Source organism: Anas platyrhynchos, chromosome 1 (assembly GCF_047663525.1).
Source record: "Anas platyrhynchos isolate ZD024472 breed Pekin duck chromosome 1, IASCAAS_PekinDuck_T2T, whole genome shotgun sequence".
Lineage (NCBI taxonomy): Eukaryota > Metazoa > Chordata > Aves > Anseriformes > Anatidae > Anas > Anas platyrhynchos.
In genome coordinates this window covers 90,084,856-90,108,827 of record NC_092587.1, presented here as the reverse complement: position 1 = coordinate 90,108,827, position 23,972 = coordinate 90,084,856, and the positions used below count along the sequence as shown (strand labels likewise).

The following is a 23,972-nucleotide window of genomic DNA, read 5'->3' as shown; positions in this document are numbered from 1 at the left end:
CAATTCCTTACCCACTGAGATGTCCATCTGTCAAATCCATGGTTCTTCATTTTAGAGACACAGATGTCATGTGGGACAGTGTCAAATACTGTGCACAAGTCCAGATAGACAACAAAGCTGTTTCTTGAGTGTTCTCAAATTATATACCAGCTTTTTCTTGAAAATACATTTTTCCTAACTAGCTAAATCAGTACAGTGATTAAAAAAATAGGATGGACTTTGCACTGTCAACAAACAGTCCTAGACAAAATTGTGGTCACAGTTTGGCTCTTAGGGACCAGCTAGTATCGGTGATGAGAAAAACAGCTCTGTAGGGGGATAAGTGTGATGGTACCCAGAATCTATTGATTTTTCCAACCTCAGTCTGCATATTTAGAATCTTTTAATCTGTACCTGTTGAAGTAAGGAATTACTTTAATATCCCATACTTTCTCTGAGAAGATGTTTTTCTCTGAAAGTGTGGCTTTAATAAAATCTATTCTTTCCTTAGTTTTATTATCAACCAAAAAAAGGCAGCTCTCATGGAAGGAACTGTTCTTTTCTTTTTTGACATAAGAGCTTGTTGGGGGAAAAAAAAAGATTTGCATGTGCTGGTTATCCGGGGTACATTTGTTCCGTCTACCTTAGAAGGAAACAGGTGGAAATATAATTATCTAGCTGTAGCTCATAGCTTTATTTACTTTTGCTAGCTTGCTAAAACCTTTATTAGAGACTGACGAACATTTCTGTCATAGGCTTTAAGCCAAGTGCTTACGCCATATAGCTGTATGCTTAGCAGCATGCTCCTTCTTTTCAGCCTACAACATCTGGATTTTTGTAGCCTTAAAAAAAAAAAAAGCGAGATGCAACAATATATAATAAATCATTAATTTCTTTTGAATTGTAGCAGTGCTATTGCTGCTGCTGGAAGAATCATGTCAATCTAGCAGTGGTTGGTAGCTGGACTGTTGTGATGAAAACAAAGGGTGTCCGACAGGCAGCTGGAGGTTTCACAAATCAGATTTAGTGCAAGTCTAACAGCGTGGATTTTGGATATTGAGTGTGCTGGGTATGGTAATGTTGAGTTTGAATGATGGTTTTACTGCTCACAGGGAGACAGTGGCTCAGTGCTCTGTTAAATAAAAATTATTATATGAAAGATAGCCACGCTTCCTCAGCCCAAAAGCCTGCCTGTTCCACTCCTGGCTATGGGATTGACCAGTCACCCCATGCTGACTGTCCATTTCCTTTGGTATAAGTTGCCAGTAGATGGCTGAGGATTTTAATAGACTTGAAAAACGGATTTAGTAGTAAAACAGAAACAGGATAAGAATTGTGAGGTTGCATGGCTTGTGCTATTGTCCCCTCCATGTGTAGTAAAACAAAGGATTGGGGTTTTGGCACGATGGTTCAGGGTTAACACTGCTGCTGTTCTGGGTATGTCTGAGATGTAACTACTCCGGTGGCTACTATCCCTAAATTGCTTTTGCCTTTTTTCCTGCTGTGATCCATTCCCTTAAACAATTGGGTGTATTGTTTAACATTGTATTTTCACGTGAGTAGGTCTGATATTCTCTCTGCCAGACCTGTTTTTGTCAGCCAGAGCTTCAGATGAAGCTGAAGACCAAAAGATTCTATTTAAAGATGCTGACCAAAGAAGGAGATGGATGGTATTCTCGCGTGTCATAGCTAATGGGAGCCAAGGACATTTTGGTACTTGGAAAGAATAAAATTAATTTCTGAGGAATTAAGTTGTGTGCATGATTATAATCCCTCGATTTGGTAATCTTGGGCGTAGCACTGAGCTCCTAACATTAAAGTCAGAATCCAGATTTTCTCCCCATTTCCTGGGTTGGTTCAGATGTATTTACCGAAGCAGCAGAAATAATGTTATGTTCTGCACATGGACAGAGTTGAGAGAGAAGTTTCAATCTGATGCTGAAACCTTACACGTTACAAATTATTCAAATCGTACTGAATAATGATGAAAGTAAACAGTCAAAATTCATGACGACTACCTGGCCAGAGGAGCAACCAATAAATCAGAGTCTGGCTGCGTGAGCCATCTCTGCTTCTTTCCCTCTCTCCCCTGGCACACGTTGTGCATAGCTCATACTCAGCTGATAAATTTCTGAAGTTTATTTGTAAAACCTCTAGTTCTGCCTCCCTCTACATTTGAATGATTAGATGTCAGCTCTGCTTCTAAAAAGCTTGACTTTTCTCATGAAAGAGAATCCTTTGTAGTTACTGAAATATTACCAGTGAGAATAGTTTGTGCTAGAGTTTAATATGTCAGCATTCAAGGAAAAAATCTTTCATGTGGATTAGCTAATCGGCATTCAACTCTTTTCATTTAAAATCCTGGATTTCTGCAAGTGTTGTTTAAGGTCTGCTGTGTTTTAGCCCTTACACAGCAGCATTTCACCAGGAGATGAGGTGATTGCTCTGCGTATGTCTTTATTAGTTTGTTTAGCAAGTTGTAGTGAAATCTTTGCAAGGAAGATCTCTCAGGAGGTGTCTTCAGTCTCCCTGTCACCATAGTCCTCAAAACCCACTGCCTTTAGGCCACTCAGTTGTGGAGACGTTAGAGAGGAGTAGGAATTGTCCTCACATTGCCTCAAAATAGAATATTCTGCCTGATGCAGTGCTCCTAGCCCCTGTACACAACTCAACTCTTAAGAAGCGCTAATGGGATTTAACTGGGATTAAACTCCAGCAGTCCCCACTTAGACAAATGGCCAGAAAGCCACCCTACCCCCCGCTAGGTGCCCGGTGCTGTCATGTGCTGCCCCTCCCATTAACCTCAGAAATCCCTGAGCACGGGCTGAGATGTAATAGGCTAATTGTTTCTCCTTTGAGAAAGATAAATGTGTCCTGGGTGGTAAAGCTAGAGCAGGAGCAATGCTGCATCCTGCCCAAGTGCATACGAGGTAGCTGTACCGGAGAATTTCAGACAGAAAGATCATCTCGTCACACATCTTACCTGGAGACTTTGAAAAGAGTAATAATGTCTTTAGGAAAGGAAACTTCAAATAAGCTTTTTTTTCACCCCTTTGTACATATTTGTAGGACTGAAAAGAGCCTGCCTGTGTGGATTTTCTTTTTGGCTGAAACACAATTTGTCTTTAGCTTTTCAGAATATTATTCTATATCATTTGTAAGTTTTTACCTGAGTGTAAACACTACATTTAAGGCAGATAAGCTCCAAGGGCTTGGCTTTTTGGCTTTCAGAGCAGGTATGCTGAGACTCACATGGTCTTAGTACACGTCCAGCTTTCTGAGGTTGCCATTGAAACCTGTTATGGCCTTTAAGAATGAAGACCTTGCCTACTTTATGTGCCTATGACACTTTGTGGAAATTTGCACAAGGGCATGGGCCAAACATGCCGTTCTTTCCATTTTTCCTGCCTTGTCTCGCTCTCTCACCTTGAAGATGATTGCATTTCAGTGATGAGTTAAGTGACTTCTAATTTCTGAGGAATTGTACCGCATGTATGCATAAAGTACACTGGTGGAGAATTGCAGAACAGGCCATCTGTTTTCTGTTCTTGGGTTGAATTGCAGTTTGTCGTGTCAGTCAGTCACACATCACCTGTGTACCTGCTTTCTTTCCTGTAGACCAGGATGATCACATCTCTATAGCAGGGAGAATTTATCTTCTAAACCTAATTTTTAGGATTCTTCAGAGGAAAACTGTAAAGTAGCCGAGGAATCAGGTTAGCACTAAAATACAAGTTATTTATTACCGTGGCCATGGGCTGCAGGAAGTCATTTTGTAGAGGAGCTTACCTTCACACCCACGTGGAACTTCAAGGCTCTAAGCCCGCTGCCTTAAAAGATTGATCTCGATTTGATGATGATTTAATCAGTATCGTTTGCCTGGATTAGAGGCCTGATCCTAGCTCCTCCAGGGCCTGATGTTGCTGCTGCTGTCCCACGTAGTCTGTGACTGTGGCTACCCCTGTAGCAGACCAGAGAAAGTTTTAAGTGAGATCTAGCAGTAAAAACGAGCTCTTCTCCCATGGCCTCAGGCTGCCCTGAGTCAGCTATTGAAGTGCTGGGTTTGCTCAACTTTTCCTCTGTTATCCTGGCAGGGCTGGCTGGTTTGTTTTCAAAGGTTTTGCAGCTAGTCTTGAAAACCTAATTCCTGGGAAAATCTAGGCCTGTTCCATAGGCTTTTTTTAAATTATTATTATTTTGGTTGATAGTTGCAGAATGCTAACACAGTGTATCATATTAAGCAAACAACTTCAGTCATAATTATGAGCTGTTGGTTTCCTGTCCATTCATTGTAAGCTCTGATGCTGTGCTTTTTCTTCCATTCCCCATCTTAAAAAATTTTACACTTTAAATTCAAAGTTGTGTTGCGAGTCTAAAAGTGTACTGGTAAATCTGTGCTTTTCCTAGATGCCCATTTTATTTTATTTTCTGTTTTGGCTTGACAGAGTTGCTATTTTAAATTTTAGTTAAAAATTGCTTCATTTATTATGAGAATATATAGATGGTATATGTGGCACAGGTAATGACAAGTTGTTGGAAGGTCAGAGAGGAAAAATGGTGAGTTTTTTTTATATATACAGTAAAATATAGTTACTTGATGAAGCTTCCATTTAAACTTTGTTTGCAATTTTATAACTCTAAGCTTTGTCTACATAGTTTCAGCATGCTTATAATCTACTTATGAAGAACATGTTTTTCTTTTGTGGGAGTTCTCAGGCATTTGTCAACACGAAAGGTTGAATAAACCTCTCTGGCTGGCAGATACTTCAACACCTACCGCAGGGGTGGGCTCTGGCTTTAAGTGGAAAGAAGGATATAAACTTTTATTATGGAACTGAACACAGTGTGAGGCCAGTGTCTCTTCAGTTCCCTGGGTGGCCACGTCAGTTATGTCACGATAAGAACGGGCTCCCTCTTTGACGTACCTGAAGGAGAGATGGGAGATGGAGCTGTGTCTGGTTGTTTCTTTATATGAGCATAATTTGGGCCCCGCTGAAGAAACTGCACTGTTCTTTTTCTGTGCTTGGACTACAAAACATGAGAAAAGTATATGAGAGAGACTGAAACAAAATTGGTCCTTTCCTCAGCCAGGTTATGGGTTTGCTCTTGAACACCGTATAGGTAAGCACGCTTGGGGATGGTTCTTGGGTTTTGCTGCATGCAACCCAAACTTGTCCTGCAAAGCAGTCCCCTGCTCTACAGCCTGCCCAGCTGGAATAAAGAGGACAATGACAAAACGAACTGCATGTCAGCAAGACTGCAGCGTGACTGTGTGACAAGCAGCTCAGGTGGCACCTTGTGGTCTGGTGTGTTACTGTTTGCTGCAGTGGAGACACCAAGGCAGGGCAAAGGCCAGAGAGGACCCCTTATCTGCCATCCCCTATCCATCCCCTGAAAATATGACCCTATTCTGACAGCTTATGTCTGATTAGTGGGCTCGGACCCCACAGATGTCACAGAAGTCTTTGGGATTGGAATTGAGCAGAGCATCTAATTCCAGGCAAATGGACACACAACAAATCCTTAATCTACTGGGAGCTGATTGGGGCAACTGTTCATACAGCAGTAGCTTATATTCAGGCAAGGTACTGTCTCACCACATCCACTTAAAAAAAAAAAAAAAAAAAAAAAAAGAGAGAAATTAAATTTATTTAAGAGCATTAAGGAAAACTATTACTGCCAATTATTACTTGTGACTCGAAAAGCAGTCCTTTGCCTATTGCAGTTTGAAAACTGTAGGATTAGACAGTGCCACTGTGGTGTATTCACAAGGCACTGCCATGGCTTCATCTCTCGCTGATAGTGTGTTGAAGACTTATCCCAGCCACGGGGAATAATCTCATTTCAGGGTTGTTGCTGTACAGCATTACACCTGGAGTAAAAGGCCCATTAGTCAGAATGCAGGACACAAGTTCCCCACAAAGAAATTAAAGAGGGTGGTGTCGCCTGGAATAGGCTTCTGGATTTGAAACTAGCCTTTTGTCTTTTCCTGGACACCCAGCTCTTAGGAGTGGGATGGTAGAGGGGATACTGCAGATGTCCTTCTGCTTCAGGGAGCTTATTAATACTACAGCAGGATTGAGAAATCCCTGAGCAGGATTATGGGTTCATTATTTGAGGTCTGTGGAAACTTGTACGGAAACGTGGTCTTTGCTTCCTCAGCTGCTGAGGCAGCCGGTACAGCTTGAAGGGGGGATGTAAGAGGGTCCCATGCTTGTACATTAGGTATTTATTTCTGGTTAATAAAGATGCATAAGCAAAACTGAAAGTATCTCCAATACTGCTTACCCAAGTACTGTGCCTTACAGATAAAGCTAGCTACCTGAAAGCTGAGGGGTGCTAGGGCAGTAGTACATTACAGAAAGGTAATTATGCAGTCTGAAGACTCTGTTCTTCTTCATTCATTCATGTCAAGGAGCTGCAAGGCTGATCTCCCTGTAAAAAAGCTGTTAGGAATGTGCTCAGGGGTGTGGAAATAAGAGAGAATTATATATCTAAAGAGTTCTGCAGGGGAGAAATGGTCTTAACTTCTCTGATAAACTGAAATTTGGAGTGGAGAAAAGAGTTTTTTCTGCCTGGTGCCATCCAGCACCAGAATCAGCTAAACTTTTAAGGGGTATAAGCACACATGAAACAGTTCCTTAAGGTTGTTACTTATAAAAGCGTTGGATGTAAGAAAAATGTCCCTCTCGTGGCTGAAGGAAGGGATGTTTCCATGCGATCTGTGTGTTAAATTTTACACAAGAACATTTAATCCAGTTTGGAATTCAGCATACAGAGTACCAAGAAGAAATGGTAGTAAGGTACTGCTTTTGGCAGCCTGGAGCACATTTTTAAGCTGATTGACGAAAATGACTTTCCGAATATAGATTCGCGGTCACTCTCCTCTAGGGTCTTGCCTATGATGTCAAGACTTTCTCCTAATGCAAAGTGCTCCTCTGCCAAACTGTATATATATAACTAGTGAAATCAGATTAGGGCTGAAAAGCAGGGTTGTCTGCTGTTACTCCAAGCTGGCGTCTGCTGCAAGCGATTTGTAGTTTTTCTCCTTTCAACGTTGTTCTCTTCCAGGACACAAGGAAAATCCTATAAATCTTCATCTCTCCCAATTATCCTGGGTCAGGGAGAGGCTTTTACTTAAGCAAGTGGTATGTGACCAAGTGCTCTGATTGATGAAGAGCACATTCAAGAGGGAGATTAAAGCAGCTGGCATACAAGATAATTTAACCCTTAATTCACAGGCTGTCTGGTCAGCCACGGATACCCAGTTCTTTCTCAGTGCATATATGCAATAGGGTTAGAGATTGACTTATAGTTTAGCATATTATATAGTTTTGTCATCATACTGCCTCAGTTTTCAATGATTACTGCAATTATACTTCCTGAAATTCATTTTAAATTCTATGTGAAGTTGAGTCCAAAGGAATTGTTACTGACTGAGCTTCTAAAACTTTGTTGAGTGCAACTACTGCTCTTACAAGTTAAGATCCAGCTCTCCTTTCCATGAGGAGATTTGCCTTACTATTTTGGTTTTCTGAATTTTCTAAAATTTTGCCTGATTGATCAAAGGCAGTTTCACTCAGTCAAACTACTGCTGGTCTTGATGGCTGTCAGGAGGCAAGTTGCTCTCTCTTGCTCACTTCGCTTCTCTTTTTCTTTAATGAAATAAGTACTTCAGTAAAAAAAATCAGGGAGGGAAGTAGTACGAGTGTGGAAGATCTGCCAGATCATCATTGGTGCATTTAATGTCTAACACATTTACAAGTTGTTGATATAGTCACTGTATTGTATATATTAATGTACTGAAAAGCATACAGCATTTGGACCGTATTATCCTGACCACCTGTGCCCCAGAAGCACTCCTGTTGTACTAACACCAGACCTTTCTTGTGCCTTCAGTATGTCAGGAAACAGTCTGGGAGGTCTTCAAGACGTTCTGGGATAGACTGCCAGAGCGTGAGGAGTATCACACCTGGATGAGCCTCTGTGAGGAAGGAACGATGAGCATCTTTGAAATGGGCAGGAACTTCAGTCAATCTGAGGAGCACCGAAGTCTGATTGTGAAGGTAGGTGCAGTACCATGTTGGCATTTTCTCAGGAGCAAGGGCACGCTGTCTCATTGCACAGCACCGCTTGGCTTATGGCAGGCAGCAATGTGTGGAGCACTGGAAATATACAGGCATAAATATTCCCATCTTTTGGGGCCGTAGTTCAGAGATCAGTTCCAAACATAAAGTTGTAGCTGATCTGATGGATGGAAAAGTAACAGTGATGCAGAGAACGTTGCTTTCAATAGGTGTTTCTTACAAGCAGAGGATGTCCAGAGCCTTGTCTGAAAAGGCCTCAGGCAGGCTGTGGCACATTGCCCTCTGCAGCATGTAGCTGGCTCCCTGCCTGCTGCACATGAGGATGCCTTCAGTTCAAGTGGTGCTTCGAAGCCAGAAGTTCAGAGCTAAATTTCTGATGCTGTTGGGATGTATGGTGAAATTACTTGTTGGATATTTTACGTTGCTGTAGATTTGTGACGTCTGTGCACTGCAGCCTGACTGTGGCTATACACAAAAAACTTTGATGTCTTATGAAGGCAATGAATAACGTTGTCACCATGGGGAGCTGCAGAGATTAAAAGCAGAGCACAAGTGTAAAATAATATAATAAATTGCTGGGTATCTTGGTGTATTCTGTTTTTTCAGTTGAAGCAAGCTTATTTTACGTTAAAGAAAATAAAAGGAGCATTATGCTAAACTTAAGAGTCCTATCTCAATATGAAGATGTCTGTTCAGGAGTTTGTATGAATTAAAATTAATTAAATTTTAAAGTTAAGTCCTTACTACAAAATTAAACACTTATTTTTGTACACATCTAAGATAAAGTAGATATCTTAATTTCTTTGGATAAAAGGCTGTCTTAATGTGTATGGTGGTTTATGGATCTTCTTTAAAATTACAATTTCTCCTATATTTGGAAGCTAATGAATGAGTAGTTTTATGAAATCCTGAGATCTCTTAAATGTATGATCCTATAGAATCAGTAACGTTCTGCTAGTATGGATATGCTGACATTTTCCTTTCTGCTTTCTTGTGGACTGTTGTGCTAGGAATGAGCACTGAGGATGTGAGTATGAAAACTACTGTGGTTAATGGGAAGAGATTTTTTTTTTTTTTCTGAGCCTGCTTGCTAGTCTTCACAGGTTGATGCTAGCCAAAGTTTGCTTCTGTGATGTCTCATGGTACTGTTGTCCTTAGAAGACTGCAAAAAGATGTAGACACACAAAATTCATGTGAAGGTTTTATGTGCCCAATAAGTGTATCATTGCTTTCTGTAAGATTTTGGTAAAGAGGTGATCTATAGTGAGAATTTACTAAAAGAAGGAGTTTGTATGAATTAAAATTAATTAAAGCTAAACTAAAGAAATTAGGGTGATTCTTGAATGCAGGATGAGGCATCTAATTTTCTGCTCCTGTTTTTCCTATTTGGATATTGCCCTGCAATGTTATGGTGGAAAGCAGATAAAAGTGGTCAACATTGGATGATTTATTCAGATATTTCCATGTAATTTAGGTTTCCTTTCTCCTGTAGATGAACATATTTCCCTCTGCTTTCCAATATTCTGGAAAAAGACTGCTCATCCTTCTATTTGCTTTCAGCAGTCAGTAAAAGGTGACTGTTATATGGGCTGATCTGAGGGGACGCTAGTCTGCACGAATGGGAATTTGATGTTATCACTAGTGTGTTTCACACAGAATGTCACAAATCTACCAGGTGACTTTTTTGAAAAACAAACAGAACAACCACCTTCACTCAATGTAAATTTGAGCCAGATTGAAGGTGAGGGTGCTGTGTTCCATCCCAGGTCAGCCAGCTTCAAAAGGTCTCACAGTGTATTTTTTAATATATAGGTCAGAGTGTGCATTTAATTTCTCTCTGTAGTACTGAGTCACTCTTTCTCATAGGCAGTTAGTTATGCATAACATGTTTGGCAGTGTGTGGAAACCTCTTCAAAGCAGCTCTGAGAATATTCAGTCCAAACAGAATATTAAGTCCAAAGCACTTATGACTTGCTTTTCAGAATATCCTTCCTCCTGCTAGTTGCTTGCTCCAGTTTAATGCGTTGCTAAGAGCTGGGGCCCAGCTCAGCCTGTGGGACCGGGTGCACTTTCTAAAGCCCTGTGTCCTATCCTGTTCTTGCCTCTTTCACCAGCTGAGTTGACCACGTTGCATGGCTAAGCCATTGCCATATTTGTGGGAATTTTTATCCTCTCATTACAGCATGTTCATTCATTTGCTTAGTCAGCTGTTGCCAAATATACTTTTCCATTCCTTAGGCTTGATTCTACAAAGCTCCAAGCACTTCTCCCCTAAGGGCTGCCATTTCACAGCATGCACAGTACCCTGTAGGGTGATGTGTATGTGTGAATAGCCCACCAGTTCAGTTGCTTGAAAGAAGAATCACTTCTGCATTGCACTGAAGGAAGGCAGCATACGTGGTTGGTGGCACTTCAGCCTGTAGATTCTTCATCTGGCCATTAGGTGCTTCATTAAATACTCTTGGTTTCTAATCTTCCTTTGCTCTCTTGTGTCTTGTGAATCATTTGTGGTTAATTTCAACAGTTTAGTTTAAAGCCTGCAATTGATCAAAGAATTTCTGCTTTTTTTTTCTTTTGGTTTGTTTTTAGTGTTGTATATTGGCTATTATTGCCCCAGCATTGATCTGCAACCTTTTTTGTATTCTGTACGCTGGCAGTTTCTGGCAGTCTTATTCTAAGACTTAAATCTTATTCTAAGTATTATTGCTTTTTGGTAGATACTAACAAGATGAGTTTTCAGAAGTGCTGCATGCCATGAATTTTCCCTCTCAAAATGAGTTCAGTGTATCTGAAAATTAGGCAAAAAAAAAAAAAAAAAAAAAATCAATAGAGTTTGCTTTCAATAAACAGCAGTTCAGCAAAATGATTGCTTTCATGGTAACTTTGTTGTGGTGAAGACTTTCTGTGTTGAGTGGTGCAATTAAATGACACTTTGTTAGCCTTCCTTTGTGGTTTTATTCCTTATCCTTTCCTCGAATCCCTGGTAATTACACCTACAGGTATTGCAATGTCCTCTGTAGTGTGGGTTAGTTCAGGTAAAGAACAATTCTATTTCTCTTACTTTTGATGCAAATTCTTACTGCTATCAGCCTGAACTCCAGTTCAAGCTCTCAGAGCAGCTCTGGTCCCAGTTCACATGCTTTTTTTTTTTTTTTTTTTTTTTTTTTTTTTCCCCAGGAAAATGTTCAATCTCTAGTAGTCAAAGAAGCTTGACTAATTTGGTAGAGGTGAAGGCTTACGTAGCTGGATACACTCATTGGTCATCAGGTGGTTTCTATGGTAAGAGAGGTGTGCCTCAGAAGGCAGTGCTTCTGCTACTCTTTAATAAAAAAAGTCCAGATAGTTTTTGAAAGATCTCAGAGGGGAGAAAAGCAAGCAGAAGTATCAATGGATTTCCCAAGGGCCATGTGCTTTTTGCTGTGAGATTGAGGCACTGTAGTCCAATGAGCAATCTGCGTGCCATTTGTAGGAACATCTACAGCTGGGCTATGGTATCTCTTCATGAGGTACCCACATAGGTGCAGGGCACGTTTTTTGGCTTTATAAATTACAGAAATAATGCAACAGTTCTGGAGTAGCTGGGGGAACTGTTTTGACACCTCTTTCCCTGTTCTTAGGGGAGGAATTTGTGTGTTCTAGGGATTCTTCAAGGAAAGACTTTCATCTATAAGAATTGGCTTCCCTGGCTATTTCTTTGTACAGTTTTTCTTTACTTCTGTGCAACCTTTGTCATGGAAGGAAAATGGGGGTCTGAATTTTCATATGCTGCCTATTGTAGTAAATAGGATTAAGGGCGAGCCACTTGTTGGTGCTTCTGTGGTGTCTTTTAACTGCTGGCGCCTGCTCACCAGGAGTGCAATCAGGAGGTGGCCTGGGTGTGCAGTGAGCTCTCAAGCTAGGCTCCGCCAGTGCCCTGTCTTCACAGACAAGATGCTCAGCAGAACAACACAAATGTCTTTGTCTGTAAGGCGTTAGGGTTGAGCAAAACAACAAACTGTTTTTTTTTTTGTTTTGTTTTGTTTTTTTTTTTTACTTCTGTTTTCTTCTAGTATTTACAGACAGCAGAGTTTGTAATACAGCTTTGTCTGAAAGAGGCAGACAGGAAGCCAAAAGGCAGACAGGAAAGCAACGAATCCCCTAAGCAGTGACAGGAGGCACTGAGCTGCTAAAGGTCAGCTCAGAAAGCTCCTGGGCCAAGAAACAAAAACTACAGTTGTGTTGACTCAGCAGTGCATTTGTTCAGTATTGACTTTCCAGTCCAACAGCAGCCCTGTATGTTTCAGTCTGTGTTTGGAGCACTGACTAAATGCTTCTGGCTACTGCAGCAAAACACCTCCTTTAGCACGCCAAAACGGGCACGTAGCAACGGCATCCGATCCTGCCTGGATTCTGAGCTGTGTTCAAAGCCAGGAGGCAGCACCCCATTGATCCCGGTCATTTTTAACTGCTGTCTCCCAGTGCTGCTGCAATTTCTGACCTCATGCAGTAGGTGGTTTTGTCTGCCTAAGGTTTCTGTGAGGCAGAAAGACCTCGTCTGCTTTCTCTCCTCTGCCTGTTGTGTTCTGCCTGATCCTCCTTGCGAACCATGTGTCTCTTATGGTTTAATCAAATGTCTTAATTAGTTTCCAGGATCTTTTTGATCACTGACTGAGATACAATAATATTTTTTTCTTTATATAGTGTATCTCCATGTTCTTCTAAATCTGAAAAAAAAGCAGATCTCTTCCGTTCTTTTAACACCCTTCCTTCCTCTCTCCCTGCCTGCTTAAGGATACAATTTTCTTCCATCACCCTCCTTTGAGTGATTTTTTCATATTTCCTTCACCTTTTTCTTACCCTCACACTTACTGTTCTCCTATTCTCCTATTGACTTTGGCTCTTCTTGCATTGCAAAATGTAGGCTTGTCTAACTTTTAAATAAAACAATGACAGCAAAACACAAAACTTCCCACATGTGCAAATTTATAAACCCTAGTTCTTTCTGCAAGTCTTGCCTCATCTCCTTTCTACTTCTTAAACTCTGTAGTAAAAACTGTTTCTGTGTAAATTCTCTCTGTTGCCACTCTCGTCTAGTTCCAGCATACATCTTGCTGTTCAGTCTCCCTTGACTGCTGACACGGTTCAGAAACTGTCAGCCGTGAGGTCTATGCTTATCTCTTTGTATGCAGAGCTCAAAAACAATACTTCATCCTCATCAGCCTTGTCTGATCAGCTCCTTTCCTTTGCAAATCTGGAGTTGTTGTTTTCCCTATTTTGCATCCTGTTTTTAGGTAGCATTGCCGAAGACACGCTGAGGAATCATTTCTATGCTGGGAGTTCACCTCTGCTGTGCAGTTGATTCCTCCTGGACAGACTGGACCTTTAGCTAGCTCCTGACACCTTACCATGGATCTCTAGCCTTTACTTCAAGTTGGATGTAGCTAAAACTACTTTTTTTCCACTAAGGCTTTCCATCTCTCTCTGCTTTTGCTCACTGTAGACAATATTTTCTCGTTATCTGTCAGGACTGTGTCGCAGAGTACTGCTATCCATTCTGCTCTTTCACACCAGCTTCAGTTCTGGACTTTATCTACCTCCTTGAATCCCCAACTAATGCCTTGGCCTTGCCTCTGTGAGAGCACAATTCTGCAGCATGCTGTGGGGGGGACCAGGGCAGGCAAAGAAAGAATCATTTCTTTGTATGATGTTCCTATGGCAAATGATGTGAACGGGTGGGTTAAATCAAACATGCTTGCTACAGTCCTGCATAGATGAGATTAAACTAATATGAGATTATCAAAGATCTCCTTGACATTTCCTCCACCCTTTTCTCCTGCCTGGAATTGCCTCCAAGAAAGATATCTCCTGTGCATAAGGTTTGCCTCTTAGGATCAGGCAAGAGTATCTGATACAGCTGGTTTTCTGCAGGTTCATAAGAGAAGCTCATCCATATGGTCAGTACTGCATGCAAGTTTATGCTAGTCTGTATTTAATGCTATGGACTCTAAATAGTTTTGTGATAGTTTTGTGTTAAATAAAACTAACTGCAGTGTGTTGAGAAGGGTAAGCACTAGTGCAACTGACACAAAACTCAGCTCCCAGCTTTAGAAGAATTGGTACGTGTACGATTATGTTACAAGTGTCTCAGGAGAACTGATTTTATGCAAAGTATCTGCCAGAGGCAGCTTCACTGAGTAAAAGCCAAGCCTTCAAGCTGTGGTGTGGCTACCGCTGCTATGTGGAACTATTTATAGATGACTTCAAGTACTCGAAGGGTAGAGATGTTAATTAATCCCTGCAGATCCTTTTGCGGTAGGTAGGAGCATGTTTGTAACTTCATCTTGCAGATGATGGAACTGAGTCAGAGAGGCGAGGTAATTTGGCAAAGGCTCTTCTGTACTAAGTGAGAAACCAAGCCCAAACTAGAACTCTGGAGCTCTTGGCTTCTAATTAGAGGGAAAAGGTGCCTATTTGCCTTAAAACTCAAGTGTATCAGTGCTTGCCCTCACCCCAAACTGGAATGCAAATTAGAGATTTAAGGGAGAGGAAGGCAATCACTACAACATGTTGCAGACTGTGATAGTTTAGCCACAGGGGATGCTTTGTTTTCATTTGCACATTTCCAGCTGAAAACAAAACAAAACAAAAAACCACCACCACCACGAACAACAAAAAAAACACATACATTTAATGTTATACAAAAAAAGTCTTATGTTTCAGAGTGAGTATTGAAATAATATATTTTTTTTGAACTTACAGTAAACCATGAGATTTTACCTGTGACATAATTTGCAAGATGATAATCTCTCTAGAAGTTTTGTAGTGGGATATGGATTCTAATGGATGCCTGATATTTCATTGATCAAATCATCCGTAATTTACAGTTTGTGCATTTTCTTTGTTGTTTTCATAAAGCTGCACAGCACAGGTAGGAAGCAAACAAAGGTAGGAAGGGTGACAATCTTTACCTTTATTTCTCAAACAAAGCTGTTGTTAAATCCGGTGGGAGATTTTGTCTTAGAAAGAATGACGAAAAGACAGGTCATTTAGTCATTTAAAGCATGTAATCCATCAAAGTTACTTTATTTCACAAAAGAGGTGATTTGTCATTGAGTGAATATTCTGTCCTGAATGAGGTGAATTAAGGGATAATCCAGCCACATGAAGAGGCTGTCATTCGATTCATGCAGTATTAGGCTTTCCTAGTATACTACAAAACTGGGTGAGGACTGAAGAATTTGATGCTTTTTTTTTTTAATATAGATGTGGAGACAAAATGTGTCATGTTTGTTATAAAATAATAATGAGGCATTTCAGGTTTGGTCAGTTCTTACGATTTATCAGATAGAAGATTTTGCAATAGCAGGATGTACTGGGTAGGTCCTGGGACCTGGGCTTGAGAAAGCTGGATGCCACCAGTTCCTCAGGCAACCCCACAACAGAGTTTTGGCCAATTATACCCCTTGCTGGGGAGTCTCCTTGTTCTACAAAATGACAAAATGATCAGGGTTATACTGACCTCTGCTGTCAGTGGCCTTTGTGGCCTATGGAGCACAGCCGTTGAGTACAGACTACCTGTTGGTATTAAAAAAACGGGGGACCCTAATAACTGGGTTTGGTTTTAGTAGCATTTAAGAACTGCTTTTTTAATGAACAAATACCTTTTACTAAAAGACTTGCTTCTTGTGTATAAATTTCCAAAAGCTTGGAGAGAGGGAATCAGTCTCTCTTTTCCTTGCATATACCAGTGCACTGAAGCTGAGTGCAGGCACCATGCATATTCCTTGAAAATACCAAAACTCCAGTAGATTTATTAGCCCTGCATTGATTGTGTAAAGAAAGCCAGCCCAATAAATCACCAAACAATCCATTTTCCCCAGAAAGCAGTGAGAAACGCAAATTCTGTGTGGACAATGCTCATGTAAGTATTTTATGTTTTGTTTACATCGGTACAGCATTAGGACACAGCATTGTTCCTCAGCAGCACTCTTTCCACTGCAGAATGCTCAGAATCTTCTCCACTTCTTGTGGGGACTCCACAGAAACTCCTGTGACCTCTTTCTGGAATCAATTTCACTGCTGCTATGAGGATTTTGGTGAAAATTTGTCAACTGTGTAGCCCTGCCTTAGCCTTTATACATCAATTTATGAAAAAATGTCACCCCTGTCACTTGTATAATCCTAACCAAAGTGTTCAGATTAATCCTACTACATTAATTTAAGCTGTAACTGTACTTAGAAAAAATGGTTTTAAATCAATAGATGAGTAGCAGAAATAATGTATTTCTTAAGAGCTCTTACTGAAAAAGTTTTCATTCCTAGCCTCCACGAGGTTGAGAGAACATTGTTTCTGCAGGAAAATGTAGAAATGTAGTGCATCTTCTGACAAACCTAAAGCTCTTTACAGCGTCTGTTGCTGTGTTTCAGTTGTATCTTGGAAATGCATTTTATTTTCAGCAAAAGCTGCATCAATAAATTTTGAACCTAGCAAATGAATATAGAACAAAGAAAAGACCATTCTTTCATCATAGAGGAGGAAAGAAACTGTATTTGACTTCTTCCTTCCACTTCTGATTCTCAAATGTAATAAGGGTCTGTTTCTTTGTTTTCCAGAAACTGTCCTATACAAAGGAAGCGATGGCTGGGTGAGTATCTACATTTGTTTTGCATTTTATTCTGTTTGGAGATAATAGCAGAGTTGAGTTGTGACATTTTGTAACCCCTTTCTCTTTTTTTTTTTTCTTTCTTGTCAGCTCCTGCAATGATTGGTCTTGTGGGTAAGTCATTCTCCCTTTTTAAATAGCCTCTTGATCAGTCCTTTATCCAGTTCTTGATGCAGCTGGAGTTGATTAACAAACTGAAGATGAACAAAATTCATCTCTGTGCAAAAGGGCTTATAGAAAAGTATTCAGTATGTTGGAGGAATCCTGTCTTGTATGTGAACTTCTCACAGGCTATCCTAGCACGCTGAAAATAACTCAGTCAATCTGGGGCTTGTACTTTTGCTTAAGTATGTCATCACCTTGTTGTCAGTCAGGCGCGTGTGCAGGCTATTTACCTGAAGAGGTTTAGTGGGGAAAATCTATTTCAAGAAAGAGATGTGTCCCCAGTAATTGTGTTAGTGTTCTGGTTATCCTGTGAACCTTTTGTAAAGGTAGACCTGGTCACTGTTACAAAAAGCAAGAAAAAAGGGAATGTTTCTGAAATGCTTTTTCAGAAAACTTTTGAAAGAGGTGCTCTAAAAACACAAGAAAGTTGGCTGTGTGGGCTTCTCACATTTTTAACAAGGGAATAAAAAGGAAAACTAGTCTGAATTTTGACTTGTTTTTACCAAAGCAAACCTGAACTTGAACTGTTATTTTTGTCATTTTGAACTGGAAGGCAAACCAGTTCAAACTATTATTACTCCATTCTCAGAACTTAATCTAACTGGTTATTTTTAGAGCAACTCAAACCCAAACAACCTAGTACTGAACTTGTCTGAAAAATAAGCAGCTTCAGTTCCCTGCTTTACAGACCCTGTGAAGCTATGACAAATGAATAATTCATTTACTGGAAAGGGTAGTCACTTAACAGTTCTTAAAAAAACATCTGACATCCCAAAGATTTTTTTTAACCGCGACATTATAAATTAAAATTAATAACATAAGATGGTAAGGGCAAAGGCAATGCCTAAAAGATTTTTTTTCTCTGTCCTATTAAGCTGAAGTTTCCTCTGACATGAGGACTCCCCTAAGCCCACTGGTCAATTGAGTAGTATAAATCTGTACAGAACTTGTTCCATTGAGAATGCAACATTGACCAAACTTGTATATGCTTTTTTTCTCAAAGAGAAAATAACAAAAATAAAAATCTTGTTCTTGTAAAATTAATGGGATGATTTCTTTCCCATTAGCGTCAGTTGTTCTCTAGACCGGCTCCTTAAGTGCATGGAACTACATCTCATTTATCAGTAAATCTGAATTCAGAGTTGCAGTTACCTCAATTTGAATGTTGGAGGCTCTGAAAAAAAAATAAAAAAAAAGAATTTGAAAAGCCATTATATCCCTCATTGTGCTTGTTCAGGAAAACTAGTAAATGTAGAGCTATATGAGATGAATTAGTCAACACGAATATATCTAGAGTCATCACATGCACTGGGCTAAACATCCTAACCATGCAAAAAGACCAGCATTTGATTGAAAGGTGTGTTGGAGTGATTAATGTTGCTCTCATGTAAAAGCCATCCATCAAGTGCCTTGTGACAGACATTAAAGGGGCTCCAGCAAACAATTGGCAATTTTACCCAAATCAATTACTTGTGGAGCTATATTGCTTCTCTCTCAAAAATACTGCTTTTATCCAAATATATATAATTTCAGGTTGCTCATAGCTTTAGGATGGGATCTTTGTTATCGCTGCCAATTTAAACTTAAGTTTTGCTGTATCTTTTTCCTGTTAAAATTTTTGTTTAACTTGTGCTTGTATATCGTAGTTTCTATAGCAAAGAGCGATAAAAGACAGAAATAGTGAGTTCGAAACAGGTAGATTTACTCCAGATAATGGAGCATCAGAAAGAAATTTGTATAATTTAGTTTGGCAATGTTTTATATATAATATATATATATATTATAATGTATATTTATATATATAAATATATAACATTATATATATATAATATAGTGTATATATATAAATATTACATAAATATATATTGCATGAATATATATATATAAATATTACATAAATATATTATATATATACATGTATACATGTAATATTTATATATATGTGCAGGGCTGGACATTAAATTGAACCTGGCTGTCTCACAACCTGGCTGTGACATCCCATCAGAATGGGGAATTGCCCAGGTCTCATGTCTCAAGGGATGGAGGGCCTACCCTAAAGCACCAGTTTTCAGTATCTAGATGAAATGCTTGGATGAGGCTTGTATATTGCCAGGGACAGTGGGCTTCCAGAAGATGCCTAGAGTGGAAGAATAACAGAGGTCCTCTGATGAACTCAATTTTTTTTGAATTACTGTGTAGAAACAAGTACTAGTTTGGGGACCTAGATTTCAGTCTGTTTTCCCACTGATAAGAACATAGGAATTTTTGCAGTAGGATTGTTTTCTCTTCTAGAGTGTAGGTCAGGCACACAAGACTACAGAGTGTTTCCTTTTTATGAGCCTTGACCATGTTTTTTCTGTAAAAGAACTTCGGGTTCATTTCCTTAATTTAGAGCTGATCTGGAACTGAAGACAGGGCCTTGATATCTATCGGTTATTTTAGCTACACTGCCTTCCTAGATCAAAGTGTAACTGTGCTGAAAGCTATCATCAGCTGTAGAACTGAAGCTGTGACTTAAATAATTTATCTCATAATATCCTACCACAATGTCAGTGCTGTGCCTCTGTCTAGGTGTCAAAAGCTGGTTTCAGCTAGTTAAATGCTAAGCTAGTTCTAGTGTAGCCTACAGGAAGGTGTCTTGTACTCGCGTGGTTCACTTCCCAGAATAACTCACAATCCGGCATTACTGACAATTACGTAACAGCAGGATGGGAGTTTGTTCCTGTAAGACTTGCACTTGCATGCACGTAGGTTAAACGCTCGGCTAGCCTAGCCTTTTAAGGAGTTGAGAGATTAAACTAAGTACCAGGGAGGAGAAAACCTCAAAGGAAAAGTAACATATGGGACACAATCTAGATTTGTATAGAGCAGCCCAATGGAAATCGTGGAGTCTTGCCTAGGTCGGAAATGTGGGAGCACTGCATCAGCTAAAGGCTTTTAATGATTTCTTTATTCATTAGGCCACTGTAACTTTGCATCATGGATTTTGCTGTGTTATAATATTGGAGGATGCCCCGTGACAATAGGACAGTCAGGACAGTCTCATTCATGCAAAGTCAAAAGCCGGATCTTGAGAATCAACTGAAGGCAAAGGAGTAACACAAAAAAGCTGCAGTAGAAAACCATACCTTTTATGTGAGGATGTTTCATGAATGCTGTATGAATAATAACATAAAGAAGAAAATACAAGGAGTATGGGATAGTTGGAAAGGTTGAATGTAATAATGTGCTATTTTTCAGTTCCTCAGAAGTGGCTATTAATGTCAAATAAAATGAAATAAATAGAAACATTTGTCGTTTCTGAGGGGTACTTGCTGATTGTGGACTTAGTGAAATTAGGCATGATAAATCATGTCCAGACCTCCTCCTTTCTGTGTGTGGTGTCTGATCTGAAATACATTGGCAAATTTAGGATCCATACTGCATTGGCGGTAGCAGCAATGGTTGATGGCGCATCAACTCAAGTATTGAACCTTTTCCTCTAAACGGGCTTGATGAAAGAAAAAGTGTTTGTCTTTCATGCCGGAATCATTTCAACTGCCTTCAGTGGGGTAGAAACATACTTGAACTCCTTTTCTGCCTGCATTTGGACTTGGCAACAATATTGCTTGTTTCAAAATTTTTTGAGCATCTGCACAGCTTTACTCTATGTGAAGATTTCCAGGCTGCTTCTCTGTAGTTGTGTATTTTCTTTTGTGCTCCCTACTGTCAGATAGCAATATGAAAGATTTGTCCTGCTTTAGTTAAAAACAAAAGAGGTAAAAATTAAAGAACAACCTAAATAAAAATTAAGATAAGTGCAAGTAGAATTTAAAAGAAAAGGAATCTAAATACAAGGCTCAGTCTTCCATTCTATACTTAGATAAAAATACTTCTGCAACTGCATACTTACTTAGTTCAAGGACCTGCGATTAAAAGTTTTAAAAAGAAGAAAATCAGACCATGAAGTTATTTTTTTCCCTTCTTTGAGCAAGGCTTTTCAATATAAGCACTGAAATGATAATGTTTAAGAAAATTAAGTGCTTGACATAGCAAATCACAGGACATTCAAATTGTTAAATAAGCTGATGAATATCTGTAACCTGTAGTATAGATCTGAAGATGGTACCTTCAGCAGTGGAGTTGAGGTGATGGTTAAGCCTGGAGGAAAAATATATAGAAAAATGCAGAGACAATCATAACTAATACACTTAAAAAAAATTAATGAGGGAGAATGGTATTGCTGATGCACCATTTGACAGGTCCAGAGTGGTGCTTCTCCTTAATAACATGACATGGCTGCATATAAGGACTTACTGAGGCTCTTCAATTGCTGGTGGGTCAACAAGACTCTTCTTTGGTGGACTTGGAACCTGCTGAGTCTTTTTGTGACATGACTGATGTCATGCAAAAGTTCTTGCAAGGGGATTTGAAAAGAGGCAATATAGGCTGTATCTGCAAGCTGTGTTTGCTGTACTGAAATGTATGGGCTATCCATAAGCACCATTTGTTTCAAATCAACTTGAGATCCTTACGAGCAATGTCCTAAATTTGCCTAGATCCAGGTGTCTAGCACACCTGTGTGATCTGAAACTAGTCATTTCTGCCAACTAGCGAAATGTAGTGTGGTGTTGTGCACTTTGCTACTTAGACATCTGCTTGTGCATATTCCCTCCTGCCTCTCCATACTTACATGTATATACGCTTGTATTTTGCTTACTGCTCAGCCAAGGTGGTCCAGAGCAAGACTTATGCAGGTAGGACGATAGAAATTACATTTCATACCTATTTCTCTCAAATTCACCATAAGCTTTTGCTGGAATATAGTTCCTCAGCTGGTGTGGCTTGCTTGTTTTAAGTATGACCAAAAGTAAAGCCTGGGGATCAGTGTGTTTGCTGTGATAAGTATTTTGAGTGGCTTCCTAAGAGATAACTAGTATTAGTGCCGTTTTTGAGGAGATTAATTAATTTGAAACATTAAAATGCTAAGGGTAAGTAGAAGGCAAAAAGAAAAAACAAATTTGTGCATAAAGTGAGGCTGGTTATAGCAGGGTTACTTTAAACAGTGAAAGTGGTAACTGTTAACATGACCAAATTCAGTTCTTGACTGGTCTTGCTTGATTAGATTGATTAGTGTTTTGTGGGGCTTTATTTAAGTCTTTGGCTTTTAATTTTCAGCCTGTTATGAGGCAGAAGTTTGCCAAAAAATGGCTAGGCCTTGGAGGCCTGTATTTAAAAGCTGAGTAAGAATGTATTCTTTGGTACTGACAAAGCACGTGGCCTGTTACTGCTTCAGGCCATGGCTTTGCTACACTCTAAAAGATAAAGGCCATATTCTTCCCTGGATTTTCATCACTTCCACAGTTGCTGAATGGCCCAGCTTTGTTGGTGGTTCCCAGCCCATGGCTAACCCAGTGCACAAGTCGGTGTGGCTGACCGACACGCTCACCTGCCTGAGCTTTGCAGCTGGGTGCACTGAAGCAGGCTGGTTTTCCTGTTGAGCCTCTCTAAGTATCATTCAAGTCTGTCACTGGGAGAGTGCTCTGGGACCTTTGAAAATTGGAAAAATTTGTTACAATATGTCTAAAACTGGTAATCTACTCAGGAAGTAGTACTCTACTCTAGAACATTTCTTTTAGGCTTTTCCATTTACAAACTGTTCCTCTATCTGAAGTGTAATTTATACCACAGAATTCTCCCTGTTTTTTTCTTGCTTACTTTGAGGGTGTTTCCCTCAAAAAACAACTTTGTTAAAATTGATCCCGTGGTACATAAGCAGGCGAAATTATACTGGGTGGTCGCTGAGGGGCTGTGGTGCTCCTGTGTGAGGCAAGGTCAGGGCCGTCCCGTGCCTCCCTGTGGAAAGGTGTTGTTTTAATGTCTGTCTGTTCCTCACTACCCATTTCTATTGTAATTGGCATTAAGGTGACTTAAGTTTCCCAAACCAAGTCTGTTTTGCTTGTATTGGCAACTGGTAAATGGTCTTCCTGTTTTTGTCTCAACCCGTGAGCTTTCTCATCTTGGTTTCCCGCCCAGTCTTGGCGAGGACGGGGAGTGAGAAAATGGCTGAGTGGGCATTTGGCCCTTAGCCAGGCCTAACCCTGCATGAAGTTAGGTGCTCGCTTGGGTTAAACAGCCATTCAAGTCTCTCTGTGACAGCACATGCCTTGCAGAGGGCTGACAGGTATAACATGGTGGGATCTGTCCCTTCTGGGACAGGTCAGGAGAACCTGGAGGCCCCATGAATTGTACAAGGCACTGACCAACATGTGGGCCTCAGGCCGAGCTCAGAACATGATTAGATCTGCCACAGCAAGTCAGGTTTCTGTCTGTCTGTTTCTGAAGAAAAGGGGTTGATAAAAGCCTTAGCTGATGCACTTATGTGAGTTTGAGCCCTTCAGTGGATCAGACCACTACAAGTCTTGTCACAGCGTTATTTCACTGTACATCACTTTGCTTTTGTTGAGTTTTTATTCTGTGACCTTAGCTAGTTACATTAAGAGTCTGTGTTAAGTGAATTCCCAGTGTTTCACCTCTTCTGACAAGCAGTGGCATGTTTATTTCTGAACATATCGTCATTAAATACAATACACTAAAATGCTTTAATTACTGATGCTGTAAAATAAGTAAAACTGGTATAGATGCAAGCTATTGTAATTTGTAAGAGTGGTGTGTCTTTCAGAGCTAAGTGAGTTGAACTGGAAAATATTTCATCAGACGAATGAAAATTAAGCAACAGTTTTGAATCTGGTTCTAATATGATACATAAATAAGGAAACTCTAAAATTAAATCAGCATTCTTAAGAAAATGTAAATCCTTTTACTGATTACTTGTTGCTAGCAGAAAGCAACTGAGGTTTTCTGAATGAGTTACTTGTGACTGTACCTGTGATGGCAACGGCAGAGAGAGTATCTTGTCTGAATTATGCTTGCTTTCTCGTAAAATTTGCCTTACCATTCGTGAGAATCTCTCCACGAGTTCCTGGGGAATTGGTAGGGAGTTACCTTGTGCCTGGCTGAAAACAGGTAGCAGTGTCCACGAGATGGAAGCAGACACAAATAACTGGACATTTCAAAGCCTGCATAGAGCTCGTAGGCTTTTGTTGTTTAAGCAAATATA

At 39.9% G+C, this 23,972-nt stretch overlaps 1 protein-coding gene across 2 annotated transcripts in view; it reads left to right on the top strand.

Annotated features, from left to right (window-relative positions):
* The window catches only part of LOC101790632 (interphotoreceptor matrix proteoglycan 2), a 55,900-nt gene that overhangs the window by 3,432 nt on the left and 28,496 nt on the right, over nt 1–23,972 (top strand). For both annotated transcript variants that reach the window (XM_072023721.1, XM_072023720.1), the window contains exons 2-4: nt 7,879–8,045; nt 16,659–16,690; nt 16,799–16,822. In XM_072023721.1, coding sequence (XP_071879822.1) covers nt 7,879–8,045; nt 16,659–16,690; nt 16,799–16,822 — 223 coding nt within the window. The remainder of the gene's footprint in view (nt 1–7,878; nt 8,046–16,658; nt 16,691–16,798; nt 16,823–23,972) is intronic.